The sequence below is a fragment of the Myotis lucifugus genome, unplaced genomic scaffold (assembly GCF_000147115.1).
Source record: "Myotis lucifugus unplaced genomic scaffold, Myoluc2.0 scaffold_916, whole genome shotgun sequence".
Classification (NCBI taxonomy): domain Eukaryota; kingdom Metazoa; phylum Chordata; class Mammalia; order Chiroptera; family Vespertilionidae; genus Myotis; species Myotis lucifugus.
In genome coordinates, this window is record NW_005871964.1 from 1 (window position 1) to 16,080 (window position 16,080).

Below are 16,080 nucleotides of genomic sequence, written 5' to 3' on the forward strand. Positions count from 1 at the left end.
CTGAGGCACGGTGTCTGCGCAGCCGGAAGCCAGGGCTTCCTGTGCGAGTAGACAGCCGCCTGTTCCCTGGAAGCGGTGAGATCCCGAGCGCCTCCCTCCCCGGCCGCCCGCCCGCCCGCAGCCCCCGGGCCCCCAGGCCGGGAAGGATACAGGTCTCGATGTTGGCGCCCACGATGTACCCGGCGACGTCAAAGTTGATGCGGATGAACTTGCCCTGGGAGGTAAGCGCGTGGGGGCTTAGCTGAGGGTCTGAAGAGCAGCCCTCACGCACACTCACCCCTCCCAGAGCCAGGCCTGCCTCCTGTCTTTCTCTCTCCCTGCACCTGAACCCCGCCCCAATCACGGGGTCTCAGTGGGGGCTCCCTGGGGAATCCAAGGTCCAGGCCCCTTTGACTTCTTTCCTCGGGACCCAGGCCCCCAGCGCCCCCAGTACCCCGCCCTCAGCGACTCACACACCCTACCTCCCTCCCTCCACCCCGCTCCCCTCCCCCCCCCTTCATGCCCAGCTGCTGTTTGGAGCCAGGCATCCAGGCAGCGCGCTCCCTGCACTCACAAATCGGGAGGAGTTGTCATTCTTCACCGTCTTGGCGTTGCCGAAGGCCTCCAGGATCGGGTTGGCCTGAAGAAGCTGCCGCTCCAGCTCACCCTGGGAAGGGGGGCACCTCAGTGAGAAGGGGGCAGGAGATAGGGGTCTGTGCTACAGTTGACTGAACGTGGCGGGGGGCGCCTTTTGTGTGTCTGGGTGTATGCCCACCTCCCTGCATCCAGGTGGTGCTGTCAGTCTACGGTGAAGGGAACTAGCAAACATCTCCAAGACATATTGTCGAGTGGGAACAAAGCAAACAAAACAAAACCAAACTCTGCAGGACAGTACCTACAATGTAATCCCACTGATAAATAAAAAACAAATTGAGCCCTAGCTGGTTCGGCTCAGTGGATAGAGCGTCGGCCTGTGGACTAAAGGGTCCCAGGTTCGATTCCAGCCAAGGACACGTGCCTGGGTTGCCGGCTCGATCCCCCCAAGTAGGGGGGGGGCAGACAGGAGGCAGCCAATGAATGATTCTCTCTCATCATTGATGTTTCTATCTCTCTATTCCTCTCCCTTCCTCTCTGAAATCAATAAAATAAAAAAAGAATAAATAAATAAGTCGAGGGGAAAAAAACCCACCCAAGACTCCCGATTCTACAGGTATATATATATGTTTGTAAACATTTAGAGAAAGGTCTGCAAGGATACACACCAAACTGTCAACACTGTAAGCCACTCCAAGGAAGGGGCGCTGAGAGGAAGAAAGGAATTCCACTTGATCTGATTTTGCTGTTACAGGGAATATGTACGCATGCATTACTTGTGAAATGATTGAGGGAAAATCTGTACCATCTGTACATAAAGTGCCTCCAACTGGCACATTGTAGGCATTCAAGAAACGGCAGTTTCCTTCTCTGTGGGTGGGGAATATGACTCTGAACTTCCCCACAGCCATCTTGGTGTCAGAGCCAGGAACATAGTAGGTGCTCAATAAAAGGCAATTTTCTTTTCCTCCTTCCTAGCCAGGCTCTCTAGGGCATGGACTATTTCTTTAATTTCCTTGAGAGCCCTCAGAGACCAGCCTGAGCCAAGGGCCTGTAATACATGGCAGTGTGTGTCTCTGGGTTGTGTGAATTCATGGTGTCTATGGGCCCTATCTACAAACATTTAGCAGATCAGCAATAAATGGTACTTTTGGTCTCTGAGTTATTTCATGTTGATATTTGTGGCCAGTCTGCAAACACCGTAGAGCTAATATAAGTAGCCATTCAGACTGGGTCTGTACACACACAGTAGGACCACACTAAATGACAGCATGGGCCCTAGGTGTGTGTACACAGTGGGGGCGGGGGGCTGTGTGTACATAGCAGGGTTGCATTAAGTGGCAGTGCAGGGCTTGGTGTGCACCTAGTAGGACCACCATAAGCAGCAGTGTGACTCCCTGGCAGGTATAACCATCAATGCCTTGGGCCCTGTCTGTCAGGAAGACTGTAGTTTGGGGTGACCTGGGGTGGCATTAGGACTCGAGGTGATTCCCTGCTACTCACATAAGACATGGTGCCGGTGGAGGCCTGAGGAAGTCACGGGACACGAGACACGGACCGGGACATGGATCAGGACGCGGTACATGAAACGTGGACAGACACACAAGTGAGCTGGTGGTCTCGGGCAGTGGGCAGGGCAGGAGAGCGACAAGGGGAAACTGGGCGTGTGGAGCCGGGTGGCCTGGGGGGACCACATGCCTGGGTCTGAATCCACTCTAGCCCTTGCTGGGTGTGTGACCTCCGAAAGCGACTCCCCCAGCACCTTCCTTCGGTTTCTCATTTTGACACAGGGAAACAACACCCCACCCACGTCCTTGGAGCGTTAAATTAATGTGAGCACAGGGACAAGCGCTATATAAATGCCCACTTATAAAGCCAACAAGGGCACTGCAGGTATCTAAATTAGGCCTGACACATAGTAGGTGCTCAGGAATGTAAGCACCTACTATGTGCCTGATACTGTTCCAAAGGCCAACAACTGGCCCTTGCATTTCTTTTCCACCTGCCACGGCTCCCAGCAATCTATTAGGCACACAGTAGGTGCTCAAGCAGCATGGGAAGCCAGGAGAAGACCCACAACTATGGCCCCCCTGAGGAAGATAGGGAATTATGGGGGAAGCCAAGCCTGAGATGGAGGGGGCACTGCAGGTGGCAGGCTCTAGAGCAGGTCACTTACCGGTACACCCGGCTCCTTCCTGCCCTTCGGCGATGATGCCACGTGGGCGAGGTACTGGATGACCTTCTTGGTGTTTTCTGTCTTCCCGGCTCCGGACTCCCCACTGTGGGGGGGAACAAGGGGAAGCAAGAGGGGTCAGCAATGATTCCACTCCAAGGAGAGCCACACCCAGCTGGGACCACCTCACCAGGAAGCCCTCAGGACTACTCACGTGCAGAGAATGGACTGATCCTCACGATCTGTAGGGGAGAGAGGAGAACATGTCACTTGGGAGGGTCTCTCCTGCAGGACCCCGGCCCCTTATGCTGGCCACTCCCTATTCAAAATAATTCCTGGAGGATAAGGGAAGGCTTGGGTTTTGATGTGTGACACCCTGGATTCTTTTTTTTTTTTTTTTAATATATTTTATTGATTTTTTACAGAGAGGAAGGGAGAGAGATAAAGAGTCAGAAACATCGATCAGCTGCCTCCTGCACATCTCCTACTGGGGATGTGCCCGCAACCCAGGTACATGCCCTTGACCGGAATCGAACCTGGGACCTTTTAGTCCGCAGGCCGACGCTCTATCCACTGAGCCAAACCGGTTTCGGCGACACCCTGGATTCTAATACCACACCCAACTCTTGCTTTCTGTGTGTCCCTGGAAAAGCAGCTGTCCCTCTCTGAGCCTCAGTTTTCTCACCTGAGGAGACAACAAACTCCAACTGAATAGCATGTCATTCATCAAACATCAATTTGAGCCCCTACCCTGTGCCATGTGAGACCCAAAGACATGAGAGGGGGATCCTGGACCCCAGGGAGGCAAGAGTCGGGGACCGTGGGTTCAAATCCTACCTCAGCCACCAGTGGGGGCAAGGACTGTGCCTCAGTTTCCCCACCTGGAAGCCAGGGAGATGAGCTCCCCTGCTTCATGGGGTTGCTATGAGGTTAAACGTGCTAATCCACGAAAAGTGCTTGGCGCGAAGTAGGCACTCACCCTTACTTTATTGTACATTTATCCCTAAGGGATAATAGTGAGTGGGATATAATAAGAGCTGAAAATTATACAAATAAATGTATAACACATTAGACTATGGAAACAAGTAAGTGTCACCAAGGATGAAGGATAAATGTATAATGTGAATATAAAAACGTGACATCTAAACACGTTCGACTGCATGAAATAGGCGCATTATAGATCGTCCATTACACCCGCGCGCCAGCTTCAGGGTCTGCAGAAGGAGCCTGGGGGTCTCATTAAACACTGTCTGCTGAGCCCCGCCCCCCAGAGTCTGACTCAGCAGGTGCTGCTGCTGCTGCTGCTGGTGACACGGCACGCTCAGAGCCGCTGCATGCTACGACATAAATATATCATTATAATAAAAGCCCAGCGACCAAAACGGCGTAACGACCAGAACGACCGCTTGACCAGTCACTATGAGGTGCACTGACCACCTCTCGGTCCCTCCCCCTGGCTCCCTCAGCCCACAGGCTCCGACTGCCGGATGGCGAACAGGGCACCGGGTTGGGTGGTGGTGGGGCGGGACTGGAGACTGGTGAGAGGGCAGAAGATGGCCCTGATCGCAGGCTAGGTCTAGGGACCCTACCTGCGCACGATTTTGTGTGCTGGGCCTCTAGTATCATTATAATACACCCTAGAGACATAGCGTTTATTAAATGATGTAAGTATAATATATACAATATACATATACTGCTGCATACTCTTATATGTCATATGACTGAAAGGTATACATTTTAAAATATTTAATATGTATCTTAATACGTACAAAATATTTATTAAAATACTGGTAGACGATAGCGCTGGCTGGTGTTGCTCAATGGTTAGAGCGTCAGCCCACGCACCAAAGCGTTGTAGGTTCGATTCCTGGTCAAGGCCATGTGTCTGGGTTACAGGTTTGATCCTGGCCCTGGTCAGGGTGCATGGGAAGCACCAATCAATGTGCCTCTCTCACATCAATGTTTCTCTCTCTCTCTCTCCCTCCCTCCCTCCCTTCCACTCTCTCTCTCAAAAATCAATGGAAAAAGTATCCTCGGGTGAGGATTAACAATAAATAAAATAAAATAGGTGATGTATAGTCAATAAGTAATGAGCACATTGTGTGTGGGCCGTGTAGTTTTGCCAGGACTGATGCACACTGTCGTGGCACGAAAGGCGGCCCCTTTAACAGACACCCCTGTGCAGTGCACAACCGGCCCAGCGGTACGGCAACCCCATCTGCCCATCACGTAAGGGTCTGCTCTCCACCATGTCCATGCAGATCCCACCAGCAACAGAGACGGTGAGCGGATGAGCGCTCTAAGAATCACTGTCTCGAGAGAGATTTTGGCAGAACCCTGGCCCACGGGACTCAGAGCCCTGCCCACCGCTGTGTCTCCTCCTGCCCCACAAGAAGCTGCACAGAGTCTGCGATCCCGAGCCCCCCACCCCCCCCACACACACACTCACCCTGGAGCATGCTGCGGTAGGCCCCCTCGGTCACCGCGTACACGTGGGGCGGCACTTCGTGGCGCTTCTTGCCGCGGTACATCTCCACAATCGCCTCCGTGTAGATGGGGAGCTGCTTGTACGGGTTGATGACCACACAGAACAGGCCCGAGTACGTCTGCAGCGGACGAGAAGGAAGAGGCTCAGCTCCTGCCAGCGGCCCGGCCGGGGGGCGGGAGGGGGGGGGCGGGGCAGCGCGGGGCTGCCACGGACAGCCGGGTGGGCGGGCTGCACACTGCACAACGACATCCGTCAAAGGGGCTGCCGTTCACAGTGACAATGTCAAATTTTTTTAAATATATTTTATTGATTTTTTTACAGAGAGGAAGGGAGAGGGATAGAGAGTTAGAAATATCAATGGGAGGGAAACATCGATCAGCTGCCTCCTGCATACGCACTACTGGGATGTGCCCGCAACCAAGGTACATGCCCTTGACTGGAATCAAACCTGGGACCCTTCAGTCCGCAGGCTGACGCTCTATCCACTGAGCCAAACCAGCCAGGGCAATGTCAAATTTTTTAAAAATATTTTTTATTGATTTATTAATTTTTTTGAGAGAGAGAAGGAAGGAGAGGGAGAGAGAGATAGGAACATCAATGAGAGAACCATCCATCGGCTGCCTCCTGCACACCCCTGACTGAGGACCGAGCCCACCACCCTGGCATGTGCCCTGACGGGGAATCGAACCAGTGACCTCTGGGTGCATGAGCTGATGCTCAACTACCGAGCCACACCCGCGGGGCAATGTCGGCTTTGAGCATCTGTTACAAACATCGTCAGGCGGCTGGTGGGAAAGAATCTTTCCAAATTGCACGGAGGGGCTGCATGGGCAAGGATTCACCCTGAGAGAGAAGGTGGACTTTGCAGCCGGCCAGCCGTGGGTCACAGCCTGTCGCTGCCCGGACTCACACGCCTGAGAGGGCCCCGTGCAAACTCCTCTGCGGCAGCATTCTTCACACGGCAACGACCTGGGTACGTGTCCGTACATGGTTCTATGACGCTCTCAGCGAACGGGGATGGAGTGATCTCGGAAACATTATCAAGGGACAGGAAACCAGGCGGGAGTGTTAGCATGGCACGGGCACGGGGCGGGGGGGGTGGGGGGGAGGCGCGGGGAACAGGATGTTTTTGTGTATGTGCCTGAATACACATATATCTGGGGAAGGGTGATCACAATCTCGGCCGTGACTGAAACGTATTCTGTGGTTTCTATTAATACAGACTCATGGGTCTTGCTTACACGAATTCGATTATATAACCAAATAAGTGTTACCTATGATTAAATGCAAATTTATAACGTGAACATAAAAACGTGACCTCTCAGTATGTGGCTGCCTAGCCCGGCCAGCGAGGCTCAGTGGTTAAGCATCGACCTATGAACCAGGAGGTCACGGTTCAATTCCCGGTCAGGGCACAAGCAGGGGTTGCAGACTCGATTCCCAAGGTAGGGCGTGCAGGAGGCAGCCGATCAATGATTCTCTCTCATTGATGTTTCTCTCTCTCCCTCTCCCTTCCTCTCTGAAATCAATAAAAAAAATATTTTTAAAAATAATAAGTATGTTGCTGCATAAAACAGGTATAGTGTAGATCAGCCGTGGGCAAACTACGGCCCGCGGGCCGGATCCGGCCCGTTTGAAATGAATAAAACTAAAAAAAAAAAAAAGACCGTACCCTTTTATGTAATGATGTTTACTTTGAATTTATATTAGTTCACACAAACACTCGATCCATGCTATTGTACCGGCCCTCCGGTTCAGTTTAAGAACCCATTGTGGCCCTCGAGTCAAAAAGTTTGCCCACCCCTGGCATAGATTGTCTATTATACTCAAATTTGGGTCCACTCTTATTGGAGGAAATGCTATAGTTCAGGATCCAGGTGCATGGAAATATGTAATTTTTTTTATTTTTTGGCATTCACATCCACAGACTTCCTGAATCCGTGCGCACACCCATTGGGCCTGGATTCGGGACCCTGGGGCGGTTTGAGAACTGCTCCACCTCACTCCGGGCACCGGGTAGACAACAGGCACTCAGGACCGATAGAGGTAGTTAGACAACGAGAGAGCTAGCTGGTTACCTGGCTACACCAACCCCGAGAGCTAACTAGCTGAGCTAGCCAGGAAATTAGCTGCTTAGTGGCTTAGCTAGTTAACTACTAAACCAGTTAGCCACTTAGCCAGCTAAGCAGCTAGTTAGCTGGCTGGCCGGTTACTTAGTTGGTTAGTAACAGGGCTGCTTTCAACTCCCTGACAGCTTGTGTTTCTCCAGCAGCGCAGGGTGTGGCCACCACAAGCTGCCCGGCTCCCAGGTGCCAGGCTTTTCACGGGCGGAGGGTGGGTGGCCAGCCGGGAGCAGAGCAACCGGTTTGCTGGGTGCTCGGGGAGCTCCGGGCTCCTCTCCGAGGGCGGGGCGGCCGGACCACATTCCCTGGGAGGGTATCTCATGGCTGCTGGCGCCCCGGCCCCCACTCCTGGCTGGCGGACGAACCCACTCCCCATGCCACCCTCCCACCCCAGCCCCATCCTGCCAGCCACACCTTGTCGCCCGGGTGACACCTCAACAGGAACCTGAGCCAGCTGCCAAGGCCAGGGCCAAAGGGCAGAGGCTGCTGCACCCAGAGAGCACGAGGGGAAAGCTGTCCGGACGGGTCTGGAGTGGCTGTCCCAGCACCGGGGGCCCTGAAGGCAGCCCCGTGGGGCCCAACTCCCGCCTCCACCTCTTCTCAGCCCAAGACTCTCCCCAGTCTCGGTTTCCTCCTTGAGAAACCGGGGGTGACACTCCCCACTTCATTACAGAGTCTGCAGGGATTAAGGGAGATAATGAATAAAAACCAGCCGGCCCAAGGCGGGGCCCATTAAGGCACTCACACTATTACCCTGGGACGCTCTTACCCATCCACCTGGGAGCTAGGCGCTCGCTCGGCCCCGGGGGTGTCTAGCTGTGTGACTTCACACAAGGGGTGTGCCCTCGCTGAGCCTCAGTCTCCACTCCTGGAAAATGGGGCTTTTCACACCACCACCTCGAAGGACTCTAAAAGTAAAGGCCCAGCCCTAGCTGGTGTGGCTCAGTGGATAAAGCACCGGCCTGCGGACTGAAGGGTCCCAGGTTCCATTCCGGTCAAGGTTGCGGGCTGGATCCCCGGTAGGGGGCGTGCAGGAGGCAGCCGATCCATGATTCTCTCTCATCATTGATGTTTCTATCTCTTCCTCCCTCTCCCTTCCTCTCTGAAATTCATAAAAATATATTAAATAAATACATACATAAATGAACATAAAAGTGACGGCCCACAATGCACCTCCCGGTCCCACAGAGCAGGGAGCACCAGGAGTGTTCAACAGACCGGTGCCCTCCCTGCCCCAAGCGTCCCAGTCAAGGACGGTGACCCTGAGTGACTCTTAGAGGCAGAAACCGGATTTCTGGGGCCCCAGAAGCCCTACTTTCCACCGGGAAACACTACCTCCCCATCACCAGTGGCCTGTCAGCAGATATGTATTAAGCACGGCCTGGGCTTAACAAGCAGGTCACAGCTTGCACTGCACTTCTTTTTTTTTAATTTAAAAAAAATGTTTTTTAATTGATTTCAGAGAGGAAAGAAGAGGGAGAGAGAGAGATAGAAACATGAACGATGAAAGAGAATCATGGATCAGCTCTTCCTGCACGCCCCACACGGGGGATCGAGCCTGCAACCCGGGCATGTGCCCTGACTGGGAATCGAACCGTGACCTCCTGGTTCATAGGTGAACGCTCAACCACTGAGCCATGCTGGCCGGGCACACCGCACTGCTGACATCCAGCTAACATCCACCTTGCCCTTGTTGAGTCTCATTTTCTCCTCAAATGGGGCCGGGAACAGTGCTCCCATATAGGGATGCTGGGAGCCACCCACAAATTCATGTTGCACGTACAGAGCCGAGCATGGGCCCCGGAACACCAAATGTGCATGATACGTTAGCTGTTAACTTCTGCTGGGCCAATGGCTTCTCCTCTCCAAGCTGTAGGAGAAGGAGGGAGAATCCCTACCTCACAGCCTTATGTAGAGAGGGGTCAACAAGAGCAGATGGGAAGGAAGTTTACAATAGCACCCAATGGGAAACCAGGCGCTCACGAAGTACGAGTGATACGATTAAGGCCCAACTCACTTCCCATCTGGGCTTCTAGAACCTTTCGTTTCACTTCCACTGGTCGGGTCCCAGCTCTCTGGTTCCTGGGCCACAATCTCAGCTCAGGCCTCACCATTTGTTTTCCTCTGAACTTTCCCAATGGTCTTCCTACTGCAGTAGACAGGACGTGGTGTTTGGAGTCAGATGACCTGGGTTCAAGTCCCAGTTTATCCCGTTACTAGCTCTGGGGCTTTGTCCACGTCCTGGCCCCTCTCTAAGGCTCAATTTCCCCACCGGAAGAATGGGGGTGATAGCAGATACCTTACCAGGCTACTGAGAGAGTTCAGAGTATTTATTAAGAGGCAAAGGTGGCCCAGGCCGGTGCCTCTAAGTGGTTAGAACGTTGGCCTGAGCACCGAAGGGTCTAGGGTCCAATTCCCGGTCAGGGGTATGTACCTGGGTTGCAGGTTAGATCCCCGGCCCTGGTCTGGCATGTGCAGGAGGCAACCAATCGCAATGTGTCTCTCACATCCGTGTATCTCCCTCCCTCCCTCCTTCCACTCTATCTAAAATCAATGGAAAAATATCCTCGGGTGAGGATTAACAACAAGAAGAGGCAAAGGGTGGCTGGGTGTTGTGGGTGTCTCTCCGATCTCCCTGCCTTTGGTGAGCAGGGCAGGGCTGGGGCAGAGGCCCCCTTCCCGGGGCCTACAAAGGCGCGTGAGGAATCGGAAGAGGCCAGTGCAGCCTGGGGAAGGTGCCAACCCCAGCCAGGGTCAGAGAGCCCCCGATTCAAATCCACATCTGCCACCACACGCTGAGGGGCCCTGAGCCAACCACTGGCCCCTGCCAGCCTCCGCCTCCTCCTTCCCAATCAGGAGTCAAAATTCATAAAAATATCTAATCTTGCTCGGCCGGCGTGGCTCAGTGGTTGAGCAGTGACCTATGAACCAAGAGATCACGGTTCGATTCCCGGTCAGGGCACATGCCCAGGTTGTGGGCTCAATCCCTAGTGGGGGGTTTGCAGGAGGCAGCTGATCAATGATTCTCTCTCATTATTGATGTTTCTGTCTCTCTCTCCTTCTCCCTTCCTCTCTGAAATTGATAAAAATATATATTATTTTTAAAAGTCGAATCTTGTGCTTTGTGACCCTTCATAGGGTGGATATTGGGGCCAGTTTATTCATTTTCATATTTTTATATAGCGCATCATTTATTGAAAAAAAATTTATTACTCTCAGTGAGTTTTTGTAGCTTTTTAAAAATATAAAACCAGCACTTTGCCTTTTAGGCTTTTAGCTAGGCATTTAAAAATATATATTTTTTTATTGATTTCAGAGAGGAAGAGAGGGAAGAGACAGACATATCAATGATGAAAGGGAATCATCATTTGGCTGCCTCCTGCACACCCCCCACTGGGGACCGAACCGGCGACCCGGGCATGTGCCCTTGACCAGAATCGAACCTGGGATCCTTGAGTCTGCAGGCTGACGCTCTATCCACTGAGCCAAACTGGCTAGGGCTTAGCAAGGCATTTTTATTTCTTCTGTGTGGCCACTTTAAATGAGCAAAGCAGTGACACCCCAGCCCTCCAAGCTGGTGTTTGGAGAATAACGCCGGGGCCAGCTGTCCGGGTTCAAATCCTGGCAGGGCTCCATCATGTCTGTGTGACCCGGGACCCGAGACACTCAACATTCCCGAACATCAGGCGATAGAGGCGAGCTGACAACCCCCACACGGCACTCGGAACAGTCCCCAGCACAGCGTAAGCGCTCGGTCAATATTTGCTAGCCACCCACCATGATTACTCTTCACTATTATTCTCGACATTCCTTGTCAGTCTCTCTAATCCTGTTTGCTCTGAACAACGCTCTGGCTGCCCTTTAAAACTGCCCTGGAAGCTTATTAAAAATGCCAAATACCCCGCCACACCCCCCGAGAGCCTGGGTGTAATAGGTTGGAGTGGGACTCGGGTGTTGGTATTTAAATAAAAAAAAAATTCCCCAGGTGATCCTAATGTGAAGGCAGGGTTAGGAACCGCTGCCCTCGTCCGTCTGTTTGCTGTGAAGATTACATAACGTGAGAGACATGAAATGCTTTGTTAACAGAGACTGCCCTGCCACAGTCCACCTCGCTATGGCCAATCCTGTCTTTCAGTTTGTTTGTTTGCTAATCCTCACCTGAGGATATTTTTTCCATTGATTTTTTAAAAAAATATATTTTTAGCCCTAGCTGGTTTGGCTCAGTGGATAGTGTGTCAGCCTGCAGACTCAAGGGTCCCAGGTTGGATTCCTCGTCAAGGGCATGTACCTTAGTTGTGGGTATATCCCCAGTAGGAGGTGTGCAGGAGGCAGCTGATCGATGTTTCTCTCTCATTGATGTTTCTAACTCTCTATCCCTCTCCCTTCCTCTCTGAAATCAATAAAATATATTTAAAATATATATATATATTGATTTCAGAGAGGAAGGGAGAGGAAGAGAGAGATAGAAACATCAATGATGAGAGAGAATCATTGATCGGCTGCCTCCCGCATGCCCCCTATTGGGGATCGAGCCCGCAACCCCGGGCATGTGCCCTGACTGGGAATCAAACCCTGACCTCTTGGTTCATAGGTTGACACTCAACCACTGAGCCACACCAGCTGGGCTCCATTGATTTTTAGAGAGAGTTGAAGGGAGAGAGAGGAAACATCGATGTGAGAGAGACACATCAGTGGGTTGCTTCTTGCACGCACCCCGACAGGGGATCGAACCTACCACCCAGGTACGCACCCTTGACTGGGAATCAAAACCTGGGCCTTTTGGTGCGCCAGGTGAAGCTCTAACCACTGAGCCACCTCGGCCAGGGCTCCTTGATTGGGTCTTAATCTCAGAGGCAACCTGGCAAAATGGTAGAGCCTGTAGCTGGACCGCTCAGGTCCACCGTGTCCAACTGGGTGGCCTTGGTCACGGAACTTGACCTTTCTGTGCCTCAGTTTCTTTATCCATAAATGCTTTAAAATTGTGAAGACGTATTGAGACAATATGCATGTTTTTATGTAAGCTGTGTGTGTTCATCAGTTTTTATCTCCTCGAAGTAATGTATTATGTTTACAATCTGCTACCCTAATTTTTTTTCAGCCACCGCCATGAGATAATATATTTTAGAGAGCCTCATATATGCTTAATAAATGATAGTTTATGCCCAGCCGGTGTTGCTTAGTGGTTGAGTGTCGACCCATGAACCTAGGGATTCTGGTTCCATTCCCCGGCGTGGGCTTGCAGGAGGCAGCCAATCCACGATTCTCTCTCATCATTGATATTTTATTTTCTTTTTTTAAAAAATATATTTTATTGACTTTAGAGAAGAAGGGAGAGGGAGAGAGAGATAGAAACATCAATGATGAGAGAGAATCATCGATTGGCTGCCTCCTGCACACCCCCTCCTGGGGATCAAGCCTGCAACCCAGGCATGTGCCCTTGGCCGGAATTGAACCCAGGACCCTTCAGTCCACAGGCCAACGCTCTATCCATTGAGCCAAACCAGCTAGGGCTCATCATTGATATTTCTATCGCTCCCTCTCTCTTCCTAAATAAATAAATAAATGTTAGCTTGTATTGTATTAAATTTCTCTGGGCCTCGGTTTCCTTTTAGATAAAATGGGGACAATGGGGACAATAACAGACTCTACCCGGGTGAAGAAGAGGAGATGAATTCATGTAGGGCAGACACTCAGTGTTTTTCCATACTCAGTGGTTCTAGCTATCATTACAGACCCACTTCCCTTTCTCGGAGCACGCTGGGTGACCACTCCAGGGGAGAATTCAGAATTCTTTCTACTTTAGGGAAATAATAAGATACGTCTGCCATACAATATCCTGGGGCACCCCCACTGGGGTCCGAGGCAGTCCTGGTAACCCCAATAATTTATAATTTGGCAACTAAGTGTGGGCATGGTCCCAGGGCATGGCATAAAGATTATGAACAGCCAGCCCCACGTTCATTCAAGGCAGGGCGCTGCCGCCAGCTCCCGCCCCGAGCCATGCCCCGCCAGGCAGGGGGCACTCACGTAGATGAGGCCGGAGTAGTAGCGCTCGCGGAGGTTGTGCAGCACCGAGGCCTCGTTGAGGCAGGTCAGCTCGGCCATGTCCTCGGCTTTGCTGAACTTGGGCGGGTTCATGCGCTGGACCTGGTCCCGCGGCAGCCGCAGCCGCCGTCCGCTCTCCGCCAGCTCCACCTCGGCCTCTTCCTCGCCCTCATCTCGCAGCACCGCCGCCTCAAACCCGTGCAGCTCTGAAGGCACCCACACCAGGCGCCGCGCGGTCCACTCCGGGGAGGTGGCCAAGCCCCCAGGCCCGACACCCAAGCTTGGCCCATGGGCTGTGAACAGGTAGGGCTGGGCCGCCTCGGGCACCGGGCCCGTCCTGGGGGGCGCCTTCCGCCCGGGCACCGTCATGGTCACTGCTGCCATGGTCTGCAGGGGAAGAGAAGAGGATGGAGGTCATGTGGGGCTCCAACCCCCCCCAAACCTTCCCCCAGGCAGTCCCCACTGTCTTTCTTCACCGGACCTCTTTTTATACTTCTGTAAAATGGGTCCACAGACCTCTTAGTTCATTTATTCACCTCTTCATTCATTCATTCATTCATTCATTCATTCATTCATGTATTCAATAATTATAGAATAAGTCAGCCTGTGAGCCAGGCACTGTTCAAGACTCTGGTCATGTGGCAACGAACATGCCAGAAAAAGACCCCTGACTTTATAAGGCGTTTTCATTCTAGCCCTGAGCTGTCCAATACGCAGCCACCGCACCATGTGGCTACTGGGCACATGAAATGCGGCAAGTGGGACTGAGGAAATAAATTTTTAATTGTATTCAACTTTAATTAAATTTAAATATAAATAGCCCCATGTGGCTACGGGGCACTTGAAATGGAGAATCCAAACGGAGATGGGGTTCTAAGTATACACCATATACACCAGATTCCTAGCTGATGACACACTGCAATAATATTTTGGACATATTGAGTATTAAGAAATATATCTTTAACATTAATTTTTACTTAAAAAAAATTCCTCACCCAAGCCCTGGCCCATGTGACTCAGTGGTTACCAGAGGGTCCTGGGTTCGAATCCCAGTCAGGGCACGTACTTGGGTTGCAGGTCTAATCCCCGCCCCAAGTCGAAGTGGGATGGGGAGGCAACCAATTGGTGTGTCTCTGTCACATCGATGCTTCTCTCTCTCCCTCTCTCTCCCCCTCCTGGCTCCCTTCCACTCTCTCTAAAAATCAATGGGGGTGGGATCCTCCCCCAAGATATGTTTATTGATTTTTAGAGAGAGGAAAGGAGATAGGAAGAGAGAGAGAGAGAGAAGAAACATTGATCGGTTGAATCCAAAACCTGGGTATGTCTTCTGACCGGGAATAGAACCTGCCACTTCTCAGTGTACGGGACAATCCCTCAACCAACTGAACCGCCTGGTCAGGGCTAACATTAATTTTTAGTTTTAAAAAAAGTTTAATGATGCTACTAGAAAATTTTAAATTATACATTTGGCTTGCATTATGTTTCTATTGAATGGTGCTGCTGCAATCCCAGGAGACAGATAAAAAGATAAATAATTATATAGTATGTTAAATAATGAGAAATGCCCAGGGGGAAATAAGGCAGGGAACGGTGGATGCTAGGATTGAGAGGTGTAGCAGTTTTTAATTGGAAGAGAGGCCAGGGCAGGTCTCTCTGATGTGGCATTTGAACATAGACCTCAGGGGGAATGAAGGGAGCAAGTCATGGGAATGTCAGGAGGAAAGCCTATCAGGCTGGGAGAGCAGCCCGTGCAAAGGCCCTGGGGCAGGAGTGGACCTGTATGTCTGGCATTGCAAGAGGCCAGGGAGGCTGGAGTCTAGTAATGGAGGGGGAGAGGGTGGTAGGTGAGGTAAGACTGGGGGAGAAGCAGGCCAGGGCAGGTCATGATGAAGAACTTGACCTCTTAGCTGGGAGCCCCGGAAGGGTGTCAATCTGATGTCTGTGTCTCAGGTACCCAGACTACACCTTGGTCTGCCCCATGACTGCAGAACAGACTCGAAACTCCACCTCAGTTAACAGCGCCTTCCTTCTCTGTCCAATGGGGAGACTGGCCCCATTCATTCCCTAGGCCAGTGGCCGGCAAACTGCGGCTCGCGAGCCACATGCGGCTCTTTGGCCCCTTGAGTGTGGCTCTTCCACAAAATGCCACGTGCGGGCGCGCACGTACAGTGCGACTGAAACTTGGTGGCCCATGCGCAGAAGTCGGAATTTCGTGGAAGAGCCACACTCAAGGGCCAAAGAGCCGGACGACAGTCGAGAACTGAAGTACCACAGGATTACAGAACTAAGCATCATTAGTCAACCCCCCCCCAAGCGCTCGTGCGAGCGAGCCGGAACACCCCCTCCAGGACGAGGCGCCCAAAGACAGAAGGCCCAGCGAGCCATGCACCGTCCCAGAAGCAGGGCCACTGACCCTGGTCTAGGAATCGAAGCAGGGAGCGTGCTTTTAATGGTCATCAGAGTGATAGCACATTTTCTCCATTACTTGGACGCCGCAACGTAAGAGGACTCAATACAGGGTTGCTAATCAATAAGTCCGGGCCACGTACTTCTGCAAACTGACGAGAGCCCCACGGGTCGCGAGCAAGAAGCAATAAGTGCCACTGTTCTTTCTCTACAAGCACGAAGTGTCCTCGATCACCACGGGTATGAAGCCCACTTGGGACCCCCTGCTCCCC

At 52.1% G+C, this 16,080-nt stretch overlaps 1 protein-coding gene across 1 annotated transcript in view; it reads right to left on the bottom strand.

Moving 5' to 3' along the window:
- Positions 1 to 9: 9 nt before the first annotated feature.
- Positions 10 to 16,080, bottom strand: part of LOC102440977 (myosin-14-like) — a gene marked incomplete at its 3' end in the record, with an annotated part of 19,583 nt that continues 3,512 nt past the window's right edge. Inside the window, exons 2-8 of the mRNA XM_006106814.3 lie at positions 13,385 to 13,789; positions 5,196 to 5,352; positions 2,961 to 2,988; positions 2,750 to 2,852; positions 2,077 to 2,100; positions 554 to 646; positions 10 to 214 (exon numbers count right to left, since the gene is read on the bottom strand). Of these exons, the coding sequence (XP_006106876.3) occupies positions 10 to 214; positions 554 to 646; positions 2,077 to 2,100; positions 2,750 to 2,852; positions 2,961 to 2,988; positions 5,196 to 5,352; positions 13,385 to 13,786 (1,012 nt within the window). The remainder of the gene's footprint in view (positions 215 to 553; positions 647 to 2,076; positions 2,101 to 2,749; positions 2,853 to 2,960; positions 2,989 to 5,195; positions 5,353 to 13,384; positions 13,790 to 16,080) is intronic.